Below are 14088 nucleotides of genomic sequence, written 5' to 3'. Positions count from 1 at the left end.
TGTATGCCAGACTCTGCTCTAGACACAAGAAAGATGAAGGTGTCATATTGAGACATGAGAGCCCCACCATTCAAGGAGCCAAACCCTTTGGTGACAACTGGGGCCAAATGAGGACCCCCTGAGGTGGTCCTGGTGGGAACTTCTCATCAGATCACAAACTCAAAGGAACTTGGCAGGGTAGGGCAGGTCAGGAAATACATGTGCACATGTTATCAGAAGCCGCTCAGCTGGCTTCTAGACAGGGTGCGTATGCTGGGTGTGCTCAGTTGCTCAGTCATGTCCGACTCCTTGCAACCTCATGGCCCGCCAGGCTCCTCTGTCTATGGGATTTCCCAGGCAAGAATACTGGAGTGGGTTGCCATTTCCTTCTCCAGGGGATCTTCCCAACCTAGGGATCGAACCCACGTATCTTGCATTGCAGGGGGACTCTTAACCCTGAGCCTCTGGAGAAGCCCCAAGTAAACCAATATCTATCATCAGCTACATATGTGTTTATCATCCCGCGGGCTGCAGGCACTGATAGCTCCAGCAGGAACTTTTTCCCTTCTGAACCAGAGTCCCAGGACTAACGATAAATATGGGGCTACAGTTCTCTCTGCCGGTCAGACCGGCAGTAGATGGCAGAGTTTTAGTGAAAGACCTGCTGATGTGAGTGTGCCCAGCACACACTTTGATGCATGTGCATGTGCACATCAGCCTTTTAGGGACAGGTTCCCTCTCTTCTCTACCTCCAGCTACCAGCATCACCCTAAGCCTGCATCAAACTGATGGTGGTGCTGCTGCAGAGCATGGCATGAACCTAATCCACGCAAAATACTCCAAGAGGGAGGTAGGGGGTGGAAGGCTCTCCCCCGGGGGTGCAGGAGTTAATGAAACAGTGGACACTATGCAGTCAACCTCTGATCCCAGACTTGGGGGAAGTACGCCCCTGTAGTGACTCAGCAATCCCACCCTGAGGACAAGTACTCAGCACAGGACGGCAGGGCGTGCTCATCAACGAGCCTACTAGTTTGCAGGATTGGTGGTTTATGCCATCACCAGAGTAATGACACTATGAGAAAACTACCTAGGTTGATACTGTCAGCCTTTCCTCTCCAACTGCAAAAGCAGACCTCTCTCAATCTCCTCAGAAACAGAAAGAAAGCATCCCCGCCCCAAGAACACCCAATAGTGCATATGGGAATGATACAAGGCTCAGCTTATCCAGGGCTCTTCATTACACCCCACCCACTCCCACCCATCTGAATCGGCAAACACCTACCTCTACTTTCATCCCCAAATTAGACTATAGCCCAATCGCCCATGTGAAGCATCTCACTGCTAGGAAAGTAGAGTTCCTGCAGTTCTCTCAGGCTTTACCTTCTTATTCTCCAGAAGCTTGCAGGGAGCAGGAAACTGGGAGATCTCAATACCAGGAAACTGGGAGATCTCAATACTTATTTGCAGGAAAGGGAGCAAACATGGGCACGTATAAAGCATATGTACGTATAAACTGTGTGCAAGTGAAACTGTCATGCTGTTAGAAGAGAACAAGTAAGAATTTGGGCACAAAACACGAATTTTTAAACTTCAATTATTTTCATTAGGTTTCTGGGCCTTTCTTTATTCCTTTTTTTTCTATTTTCTTCTCTACATGAACCAAGAAAGAGAATGGCATTGAAAATGTGTTTGTAAAGAGGCTTCTCTAATATTTGCACCTCCTTGGAGATGCAGCAGGAGGAGGAAGGAAGTTGGCTTACTTCATACCAGACCTTTAAAAAGTCCAATATCTTCGTACGTCATGAGCAGATGTGAACAGTAATGGTGCCAGCATTCTGGACTAAGATACCACAAGTTTCCTCTGATGCAGTCAATCTCCCACCCCACCCCCACCCTCAACTAAAACAGACCTGAAACTCAGAAAGCCTAATTATCCCTGCGTTTAAAATTTTATTGGCAAGTCATCCAGGGATTTTATTTCCTTCCTCTTGTGAAAACATATAGTATCTTTTCAGTACCCCTGTAGTCTGTCGATGACTCCCAAACCGAATCGAAGCAGTCATTACTATTGGAAAACTGCACTGTGACGCCTGTAAGGATAAATTGCTCTATTCATGTCTTTCTTTCCCTTCAATATGAAATGAAGATAAACAGTGACAGTGGCATTGTATTGGCTTGTTTAAACACTAGGCTCTCCTCTTAAAAACACTATGTTACTATGAAATATTTCTGATGTGATTTTAAACCCCAGTGCATACCCTGCTAGCTCTGAATACCAGAAGGTACTGTTGACTGCCAAGAGCCATGAATCAGAAGAAAAATGGATGCACAGGGCTGAAAATGGTGTGGGGATTCTGCAGACAGGATCCTCTCCTCTGCCTCACTTCAGCCCAGGTCCCATCTGAGGACACAGAACCCCAAACAGAACACATTAACTTCCCTGTGATGGTGGGAGCCATGGGGTAATAGTGGGGCTCAGGGAGACCCTGTAGCATTCTGAATCCATACTGACATAACTGGGTGTCACCACAGCCTGCGGCTAACAGCAGAGGGCAGAAAGGGGCATAACCTGTGCTTACACTGGTCTAAGACTGGGCAAGCTCCGGGGACCGTCCCAGGCTGTGTGCCGCAGCCCCAGAGGCATCGTGTCCCTCTCAGCACTTGGGGCACATGCACAGCTACACCACTGTGGTTGAAGTGGACACCCACCCAACAAGCCCAGGCTGCTTTCCTGACAACTCTTTATTCTTTCATGACATCTGAAAGGCAGAGCAAAGGAAATGGTCTTAGAAGGTAAACAAGCTACTTTCATTTACAGGCTTGATACTTTAGAACAAGTCTAAACTAAATTATTTCAAGGTCTTAGATTTAATTTGTGCCATCAGTAACCAAACATATTCAAGAGTTAGTGGGTATAATGAACTGAAAACTAAGACAAAGATGCTATCAGCATTCAGACTACTTAGAGGGTGCAGAAGAGAGAGCAGTTAGAAAAATAACTAACCGGAATACAGTCAAACCATCCTTCTAACCTTTTTATTTTATACCTGGGGTAGGGCACGGAGAGAGGTGCTGTTAGCTTTTGGTTTTTTGCTTGCAGAAGCACATTTCAGTTTTTGAGCTGGGCTGTGCCAGTGAGTGACATAATGTCCACACGGTAATATGATATGGTAAGCACAAATGCGGCGCACAGACCAGACTGCGGCCTGGGAAAGACAGGCTCTGTCCATATATCAACGGGAATGGCCTGGAACTCAGGGAGTGAGCATTTTGAAGCAATCGCACATGAATTCACCTTCAGGAGATTAGAGGCTGATGTCACCAGGAGAGTGAAGTCATCAGAAATGACCTAAACTAATGGGACGTTGCCAGAACAAAGCCGCACTGTGCAGACACACAGCTTAACTCCTTCTAGGCTTAAGAGTTCTCCTCCAAAGAGGTGGGTTTTTTTGTTTTTGTTTCTGTTTTTGGTGAATGCGAGGAGCTTTCAACAGAGACACAAAGCCAGTATGACTTTCACTCTCTTTAGCATTAGCTGGTGTTACTTGATGAAAGAGGTTTGAAAATAAATAGGTCCCACTAACCAAATGTCCTGGAGGTAAGCCTCCATCTTTTCATGCCAGAGTTCTACCGTTTCTGTATAGATCCCCAGGGGAAGAGGACTAGCAGGCTTTCAATAAATAGCAACTGAATTGAAGGGTAGATTGCTAGCAATAGCAGGATCCCAGAGTGGAACAGTTGGGCCCCGAGAATGGTAGTTTGACAACATTACAACAAAACCATCCCTCTAAAAAACAGCTGGCTGCTTGAGTTTGTAATTCTCAGTGGAGTCCTCCATTAACCAGTAAATAATGAGATGTTGGGCCATCCCTGCCTCCCTGGAGTTGCCTAGCATCCAGAAGTCATCCTCTTCCACTTGTGACATTCATTCTTGAAACTCAGTGCCACATTCTTATTTCACTCCCTTCTGATATCATCTCTTGGTTACTAGAGATATCATAAGCCCAACTTTACCTTAACTTAAGTAACAGCAACATAACTTCAAAAGTTAAAAGTTAATCAGACACAGGAAATAAGGTCAGATAAATGAATCACCTCCTAGGCAGTGGTCATATTAACAATGAATCATCAAAACAGGCTGGAGAATATCCTGCTGGAGGACTCAGAGGCAGGAAGTTAAACCTGGCCTTCCCTTGGGGATGAACCTGGCTTTTAGAATCTAGAATCCATAATAAAATGGGATGGAGTGGACAAAAGCACCTTACAAGCAGAAAAGTACTCACTAAAGGATATTTTGATTTCATGATGGTTCTCTACAAAGCAAGGATAAAGAAGCAAAATCAAAAGGTATGACCTGAATGAGTAGGCAAACTGGGAGGCTGGCTACCTACATGGAGTGGTGAAAGTTACGTACAGAAAGCCTCCTGTCCCTAACCTTCCCTGTCCTTCCTAATGCCTGCCATATGCCTAAAAACCAAACAGCCTGCTGTAAGTCTGTGCGTTTCACATTTTTCTCATTACTACCCATGTAAAGAATACAAATTTTATAGCACTCTTCAGTACTGTCTGGGGCTTCCCTGGTGGCTCAGACGGTAAAGCGTCTGCCTGCAGTGCGGGAGACTCGGGTCCGATCCCTGGGTTGGGAAGATCCCCTGGAGAAGGAAATGGCAACCCAGTCTAGTACTCTTGCCTGGAAAATTCCATGGACTGAGGAGCCTGGTGGGCTACAGTCCATGGGGTCACAAAGAGTCGGACACGACTGAGCAACTTCACTCACTCACTCACTCAGTACTGTCTCCTACACGAACAATTGAAACAAAAAGTTTGCTAAACTAATACTTTCCCTATTGCCTAAGAAGTGCTCTGATATCTTCTACTGTTTAATTCTACTTCTTTTTTCAGTTCTGGTTTGATCCATGAATTTAACTTTAACAACCACTAATGGGTCAAAGTTCACAATTTGAATAATACTGAAATTTAAAGCCATTTGGGGACATAACAGATAAAATATGAATTAAGGTGTTCAAGGTGAAAAATAGGATCCTTAGGAGGGAAACCCCACAATGTTTTAAGGCAAAGCAGAAGGCTGGGATCACTTCATGAATTACCTTGGGCTCCCAGTGGATACCCTCATCAGAGCCTGTCAATCTTCTGATTACATAACTCCTCTATCAGTCAGTCAGTTCAGTTGCTCAGTTGTGTCTAACTCTTTGAGACCCCATGGACTGCAGCATGCCAGGCCTCCCTGTCCATCACCAACTCCCGGAGTCCACCCAAACCCATGTCCACTGAGTCAGGGATGCCATCCAACCATCTCATCCTCTGTCGTCCCCTTCTTCTCCTGCCCTCAATCTTTCCCAGCATCGGGGTCTTTTCAAATGAGTCAGCTCTTCACATCAGGTGGCCAAGGTATTGGAGTTCCAGCTTCAACATCAGTCCTTCCAATGAACACCCAGGACTGATCTCCTTTAGGATGGACTGGTTGGATCTCCTTGTAGTCCAAGGGACTCTCAAGAGTCTTCTGCAACACCACAGTTCAAAAGCATCAATTCTCTGGCACTCAGGTTTCTCTATAATCCAACTCTAACATACATACATGACCACTGGAAAAACCATAGCCTTGACTAGACCGACCTTTGTTGGTAAAGTAATCTCTGCTTTTTAATATCCTGTCTAGGTTGGTCATAACCTTTCTTCCAAAGTACAAGCGTCTTTTAATTTCATGACTGCAGTCACCCTCTGCAGTGATTTTGGAGCCCCCCAGAATAAAGTCTCTCACTGTTTCCCCATCTATTTGCCATGAAGTGATGGGACCAGATGCCATGATCCTCATTTCTGAATGCTGAGCTTTAAGCCAACTTCTTTACTCTCCTCTTTCACTTTCATCAACAGGCTCTTTAGTTCTTCGCTTTCTGCCATAAGGGTGGTGTCATCTGCACATCTGAGGTTATTGATATCTCTCCCAGCAATCTTGATTCCAGCTTGTGCTTCATCCAGCCCAGCATTTCGCATGAAGTATTCTGCATATAAGTTAAATAAGCAGGGTTAGAATATACAGCCTTGACATATTCCTTTCCCAATTTGGAACCAGTCTGTTGTTCCATGTCCAGTTTTAACTATTGCTTCTTGAACTGCAGCTTTCTCAGGAGGCAGGTCAGATGGTCTGGTATTCCCATCTTCCATCTCTTGAAGAATTTTCCACAGTTTGTTGTGATCCACACAGCCAAAGGCTTTGGCATAGTCAATAAAGCAAAAGTAGATGTTTTTCTGGAATTCTCTTGCTTTTTTCATTGATCCAACTCCTCTATCACCCATTCCCAAACTTATCCACAATCACAGAAAGATAATACACCCTCCTGGATAGAACCTATCGGAAATCATTGGGCATTATTTATCTTAAACCACTTCAAACCAGTGAACTAAAGATCAAAGAGATAATGGCCAATGAATGGACTGAAACCATTATGAAGCTGAGACTGAAGTGGGCCCCAGTCTTCTGGATATGAGTCAAATAACACTGAGGTGAGGACATTCTTGCATGTACTTGACAGTAAATGGAATAATTATCTCCACCTTCTCACTTTAAAGTATCTTTGACCAGTCATCAGCACAGTTGGCTTTGGAAGCTGGAGTTGGTTTTCAAGGCCATTGAAACAACTGGAAGCACCATGAAATTTATGCTGACTCAGTTTTGGACTATTGCAAACACTAATGCAACCAAACATTTTCAGACACTGGGTCAATTTTTAAAATACAATAAATATTTACTGACCTCTTACTAAGCTGGATACTATAATAAATCTGGGAAGTCTTTAACCTGGTTGAATAATCTAGGTGTTTAACTAACAGAACTGAGTGCTGTGATCATGCTTATTGTCATAGCTCTGGACCTGAACAATGGTCAAGACAGCACCATTTGTGGGTTTCTTAAATACTGTTCAACATTCACTGCACTGCAACAAAATGTTACCATACATCCTTTGGATGTACTTTATTAAAATATCAATAACTTTCAAACATTCCAATCAACATCAGAATAACGCATTGTCTGCCAAAGGAAGCAATTCATGTATTTTTAAAAGGGGACCCAAATTGGTCAGTTTCACTTTCTGCTTCCATTGAGACTACTTTCCTATGTAATTGCCTTGAAACCTAGAATGAGTGATAAATTTAACCTAGTCTTAAAATTAAAACCCATGTTTGTTTGCCTTTTTTTTTTTTAAGTATTGCACCAGCCAGTAGGAGAGGTAGTATGCAGGCCCATCCCCAACAGTGTTAGATCCCAGCAAGAACACACATGGAGACCAGGTCCAGGGCACCCTTTTCTTTGCTCTCAGCTGCACCTGAGGAACTCTGATCACATGAATGTGCAGGCTCTGACTCCTCTCATTCCACCTTCAAATGTAGCCGTTCTTCAGAACGAAGTATGTGCACACCAGGCTAGACAGAGAAGTCTAGGTGCTGGTCTAGAAGTGGGTTATCAGGGTAAGAGTGAGGGGTCGGTCAGAGGTGGATAGAACAGGCCTAGAGTCCAGGAAGGAGCCCTGGGTATTCAACACCTAAGGGAGGAAGGAGGAGCAATTCCGTTCCGTTCTGTTCAGTTGCTCAGTCGTGTCTGACTCTTTGCAACCCCATGAATCGCAGCACGCCAGGCCTCCCTGTCCATCACCAACTCCCGGAGTTCACTCAGACTCACGTCCTTCGAGTCAGTGATGCCATCCAGCCATCTTATCCTCGGTCGTCCCCTTCTCCTCCTGCCCCCAACCCCTCCCAGCATCAGAGTCTTTTCCAATGAGTCAACTCTTCGCATGAGGTGGCCAAAGTACTGGAGTTTCAGCTTTACCATCATTCCTTCCAAAGAAATCCCAGGGTTGATCTCCTTCAGAATGGACTGGTTGGATCTCCTTGCAGTCCAGGGGACTCTCAGTCTTCTCCAATACCACAGTTCAAAAGCATCAATTCTTCGGCGCTCAGCCTTCTTCACAGTCCAACTCTCACATCCATACATGACTACTGGAAAAACCATAGCCTTGACTAGTTGGACTTTAGTCGGCAAAGTAATGTCTCTGCTTTTGAATATACTATCTAGGTTGGTCATACCTTTTCTTCCAAGGAGTAAGCGTCTTTTAATTTCATGGCTACAATCACCATCCGCAGTGTTTTTGGAGCCCAAAGAAATAAAGTCTGACACTGTTTCCACTGTTTCTCCATCTGTTTCCCATGGAGTGATGGGACGGATGCCATGATCTCGTTTACTGAATGTTAAGTTTTAAGCCAACTTTTTCACTCTCCTTTTTTACTTTCATCAAGAGGCTTTTTAGTTCCTCTTCACTTTCTGCCATAAGGGTGGTGTCATCTGCATATCTGAGGTTGATATTTCTCCTGGCAATCTTGATTCCAGCTTGTGTTTCTTCCAGTCCAGTGTTTCTCATGATTTACTCTGCATAGAAGTTAAATAAGCAGGGTGACAATATACAGCCTTGACGTACTCCTTTTCCTATTTAGAACCAGTCTATTGTTCCATGTCCAGTTCTAACTGTTGCTTCCTGACCTGCATACAGATTTCTCAAGAGGCAGGTCAGGTGGTCTGGTATTCCCATCTCTTTCAGAATTTTCCACAGTTTGTGGTGATCCACACAGTCAAAGGCTTTGGCATAGTCAATAAAGCAGAAATAGATGTTTTTCTGGAACTCTCTTGCTTTTTCCATGATCCAGCGGATGTTGGCAATTTGATCTCTGGTTCCTCTGCCTTTTCTAAAACCAGCTTGAACATCTGGAAGTTCACGGTTCACATATTGCTGAAGCCTGGCTTGGAGAATTTTGAGCATTACTTTACTAGCGTGTGAGATGAGTGCAATTGTGCAGTAGTTTGAGCATTCTTTGGCATTGCCTTTCTTTGGGATTGAAATGAAAACTGACCTTTTCCAGGCCTGTGGCCACTGCTGAGTTTTCCAAATTTGCTGGCATATTGAGGGCAGCACTTTCACAGCATCATCTTCTAGGATTTGAAATAGCTCAACTGGAATTCCATCACCTCCACTAGCTTTGTTCGTAGTGACGCTTTCTAAGGCCCACTTGACTTCACATTCCAGGATTTCTGGCTCTAGATGAGTGATCACACCATAGTGATTATCCGAGTCGTGAAGATCCTTTTTGTACAGTTCTTCTGTGTATTCTTGCCACCTCTTCTTAATAGCTTCTGCTTCTGTTAGGTCCATACCATTTCTGTCCTTTATTGAGCCCATCTTTGCATGAAATGTTCCCTTGATATCTCTAATTTTCTTGAAGAGATCTCTAGTTTTTCCCATTCTGTTGTTTTCTTCTATTTCTTTGCATTGATCGCTGAAGAAGGCTTTCTTATCTCTTCTTGCTATTCTTTGGAACTCTGCATTCAGATGCTTATATCTTTCCTTTTCTCCTTGGCTTTTCACTTCTCTTCTTTTCGCAGCTATTTGTAAGGCGTCCCCAGACAGCCATTTTGCTTTTTTGCATTTCTTTTCCATGGGGATGGTCTTGATCCCTGTCTCCTGTACAATGTCACAAACCTCATTCCATAGTTCATCAGGCACTCTATCTATCAGATCTAGGCCCTTAAATCTATTTCTCATTTCCACTGTATAATCATAAGGGATTTGATTTAGGTCATACCTGAATGGTCTAGCGGTTTTCCCTCCTTTCTTCAATTTAAGTCTGAATTTGGTAATAAGGAGTTCACGATCTGAGCAATTACTGTGCTAATATTAATACATTCAAATGAATACATTCACTGTGCTACTAACTGCACATGCGACATCCACAGCCAGTAAGTGAAACTCCATCATGACATCAACAGAGCAAGCATGAAGGTATATCCAGCCCTAACTCAGAAACCAAATTCCAGTGTATTCACTCTTAGAAAACAAATAAAAGTAAAACCAGATTTTTTTTCCCAAGTAGCATTTTAACTTTTTGCTTAAAAAAAGCTAATATTTCTCATATACTCATTTTTTTAAAACAAGACACTTCAGTTTGGAACCCATTTTAATCCGAGCCTGCTTTGAGCAAGTTCGTAACGATCTTCCACCTGACATTCTCTTTTGCTGCCGAGGTATCCTGCCTGTCTGCAGGGGGCAGGGTACAGGGAAATGCAGAGAAAGCATATATTTTTCAGCAGGTCCATATGTGAAAGGAGCGGGGGAAGTCAGGCACTATTTAAGCTCATGTCTCCCAACGTCAGCTGGTATATCATAATAACTTGTCTGTTAAGAGTGTCAAGTAACCCGTAGGAAAGAAAACATTTCTCCAACACCTGTAAGTCCACTCCAGGGGGCAGATATGGCATCCTCTCCCACCAGGGACCACTGCAAAGTTAAAGTCAACAATTAAGAACAGCTGCAGCCTTGCAACCGGCTGCCCTTGCTAACCCCCTTGGAGGGAGGAGAGGGAGAGTTCTAAGAGTGGTAATCAGCAGAGGAGACTGAAATTACTCTTTCTTTGCACTAATTTCTCTTGTAAAATGTGTTGAAACTGCCCCTGTATACTGAAGAGAGTTGCAAGGCTGCTTTTCAATTTACCAAATGTCCTGCAATATTTCCAAGCCTTATAGACTCTGGTGATATCTAATAATCCATTTCACAGAGCTGGGGCTCACAGCTTCAAATTGCTGCAGGAGAAGATTCAAATATGCAAGGAAATTCTTTTACATTTGAATAAGTTCCTTTGGGAAGAAATCACTAAAATGTGCCATTCGGTCACAAGCTGTGGGACCTCTCAAGAGCTAAGAAGGGTCCAACAGCCACTGATAAAATTATATGTTTGGTAAATTCTCTTAAAGGATTTGACTTGCCCACAAGTCAGAAAAGAAGAGCCATAACCAGGTGATGGGAAGGTTAAAAGGACAAATAGTGGTTCATAGGTATCTTGGGAGAATGAATGAAAGGACAAAAAGAACTTCAGGATTATTCTAGATTAATGCAACTAAAAAAAATCATCAGAGAAAATGAAAATCATCTGAGAAAACTGTTTGATACTGATGGCTTTTTCTTGAGGACTAGCTCCCTGAAGAAACGGCAAGAAAACTATCAGCTAGACCATTTATAGTAAAGAGGGAGAAAATAATCAGAAAAATAGGTTATTTAGAACATTCTCCTCCTCTTCTTCTAGGTCTTCCAGGCTGCAAAATGGTGAATTGAGATTATTTCATGTGCTTTCTCATCTCTTAATCTTGACCAGAGTGAAAACCTGTTACAGGCTGCATCCTCTGCCTGTAGTCTTTCTGCTAATGGGGGCGTTCAACACATAAACTCGGGATTTGCTCAATTTTTATTGAGCTTCTCCATTTCACTTTTAAGTAAATTAGGTCATCTTATCAGCACAAATTGTGACTTAGAGAGAAGACAGAAGAATAAATCAGGTTTGAAAGTCCTTTTGCTGTGGATATGACATGCCTGTCTGGGCAATGTTTTGGTGAGCTTAGTGTTTGGTGCTTTCTTATGCTTGCCCATGCTAGGACTTGACAGTGTAAAAAAATCGAAATAAAACTACTAGCAAAAAGTTGATTCTCCAATGTCTGATATCTGGCTTGTCTGATGCCCAGATTGTCTGTTTTTCAAATAAACGCATTCTCATCTGTAAATCTATCAACAAGTCATAGGAAACCCTGTCCTCTTTGTTTTGCTCTGTTGCTACACTCCAAATGTCTGGTACAGATGATTTTGCACCTGATAAGTCAACCTATTCAAAAAGTTTTTGTTCAAATTTTTAAGAAAGTTAATGGCACCTAATCAAGAAGACTTAGTTGAACTTAAGAAAATAATTCAAGAATCACTCAGTTCTAATATTATAGACTTCTGAGGACTTCCAATATACTTTATCCCTTCTCTTTTGATTCACCACTACTTCACTTTTTTCCTAAAGTAATTCATGGCAACAGATGTCAACCAGTTTACAAAAGTAAGTGGCATCCAGCACTCTCTTTAATTTCCAGCAAAAGCTTATTAAGGTTTTGAGAGTGCCAGGAGACTGTGCCTTGCAGATCTCCAACTATAGGAATATCATAACCAAGGTCTCTACCTGCTGCACCCTGATATAGACTGTTACCTCTGTACCAAGGCCACAACTGCCACAGGCTGCTCCCAGCCAGTGACAGAGTATGGCAGGCAGTCCTGTTCTGGGGAAACAGGCTCCTCTGGTAGCCAATGCTGGCTCAAGGATTCCACAGTGGCTCTGTTGAACCTTTTTTAGGCTGCACAATGGTCAAGGTCACTTCTACCCAACCTTCCTTCTCTCTTTCACTTGCGGTTAGACTTGCATCATAGTCTGATGGCTCTGCCAGCTCCTTCTCCATTTTCTCTCATACAGGCATTCCCCCCAATAAAAGCCTTGCACAAATTCCCCTAATAAAATCCTTGCACCATCCTGGTATCTGCTTCTCAGAGAAACCAGACTAATGCAGCTTGATTTTTCATTCTCAGTCCCTTTCAACAAATACAAGAAAGCTAGGGTCTTAGTATACAAATAGAGGCTCCTTAGTTTCTGTACAGTCTCTGTACAGTCTAGAAGAAATAGATGAAACTACTATAGTCAGGAGCAGAAGATCTCACTAGAAGAGTTGCTAGGCTCTTCACTCCTGTTCAGTCTAGTTCAATCTAACAGACAAGGAAATAATAGGAACCAGCAATTCCCTGAGTTGTGGCAATGTGATTCCAGCTGAGACAGCAAAAGTCTGGAACTCTGCTCATTTGATAACTGGAGAAAGTATCACTTCCTCTCTTCTTCCTTCATCTCCAATAATTTTGGAAGAATTACCAACTAAGTCAGAATTTGCTAGTTGCCTATACAATGTCCATTCTCTCCTTTCTTCTTATGAGGAAAATCTCAGTTTTATTCAGAGTACAGTATGTCCATATAGATTTTCCAGTCATTCTCGCTGCTAGAGATGGTTATAGGATGTAGTTCTAGCTAATGAGATGTAAAGAGAAGTCACTAGTTGGCTCTTACAGGAAAATTCTTTAAAAGAAAGTCAATTGGGACTTGCCTGGTAGCACAATGGATAAGAATCTGCCCGCCAATGCAGGAGACATGGGTTCGATCCCTGGTCCAGGAAGATTCCACATGCTTCGGACAGCTAGGCCCTTGCACCACAACTACTAAGACCACACTCTAGAGCACGCGAGCCACAACTACTGAGCCTGCGTGCTTCAACTAGTGAAGCCCACGGGCCTAGGGCCTGTGCTATGCGACAAGAGAAGTCACTGCAAAGAGAAGAGCCAGCACAGCCAAAAATAAAAATAAACAAATAAAAAGTCAACTGAAGGGCTTTGCATATGGAAGATGATAAATTGATTCTAAAATGTAGATAGCTTCTCCAACAAACCCACAGCTAACATCACACTCAATGGTGAAAGATTTGAAAGCTTTTCCTCTAAAATCAGGAACAAGGCAAGGGTGCCCACTCTCACTATTCTTATTCAACATATTAATATGACTGGAAATGCTAGCTATAATAATTAGGCAAGACAAAGAAATAAAAGGCATCTAAATCAGAAAGGAAGAAATAAAATTGTCATTATTTGCAGATGATACAATCTTATATATAAAAATCCTAAGACTCAACCAAAAAAACTGTTAGAACTAATGAATAAATTCAATAAACTTATAGTATATAAAATCAACATACAGAAATAAGCCAGTGCATTTTCTATGCACTAACAACAAAACATCTTAAAAAATACAGAAAACTATCCCATTCACAATAGCACCAAAAACAATAAAATATTTAGGAATAAATTTAATCAAGAAAGTGAAAGATCATACAAAGAAAACTAATGAAAGAAATTAAAGCAGACACAAACACAAATGAAAGATATTCTATGTTCATGGATTTGAAGAATTAATTGTTAAAATGTCCATACTTACCCAAAGGAGGAGACTTCCCAGCTGGAGCTACTGGCGAAGAACCCACCTGACAATGCAGGAGACATAAGAGACAAGGGTTCAATCCCTGGCTTGGTAAGATTCCCCTGGAGGAAGAAATGGCAACCCACTCTAGTATTCTTGCATGGAGAATCCCCAGACAGAGGAGCCTGGAAGGCTACAGTCCATGGGGTCATAAAGAGTCAGACATGACTG

At 42.7% G+C, this 14088-nt stretch overlaps 1 protein-coding gene across 7 annotated transcripts in view; it reads right to left on the bottom strand.

The window, feature by feature from the left end:
- The window catches only part of LOC138446509 (uncharacterized), a 412831-nt gene that overhangs the window by 270258 nt on the left and 128485 nt on the right, over nucleotides 1-14088 (bottom strand). The window contains exon 2 of one of the 7 annotated variants that reach the window (XM_069601428.1): nucleotides 13876-13921. The exons of the other annotated variants lie outside the window; for them this stretch is intronic. Within the exon in view, the coding sequence (XP_069457529.1) occupies nucleotides 13876-13921 (46 nt within the window). The remainder of the gene's footprint in view (nucleotides 1-13875; nucleotides 13922-14088) is intronic. 7 annotated transcript variants of the gene reach the window in all.

The sequence above is a fragment of the Ovis canadensis genome, chromosome 10 (genome assembly GCF_042477335.2).
Source record: "Ovis canadensis isolate MfBH-ARS-UI-01 breed Bighorn chromosome 10, ARS-UI_OviCan_v2, whole genome shotgun sequence".
In the NCBI taxonomy this organism is placed as follows: Eukaryota; Metazoa; Chordata; class Mammalia; order Artiodactyla; family Bovidae; genus Ovis; species Ovis canadensis.
Note: the sequence above shows the minus strand (reverse complement) of the source record. Positions and strands in the feature narration are given on the sequence as shown.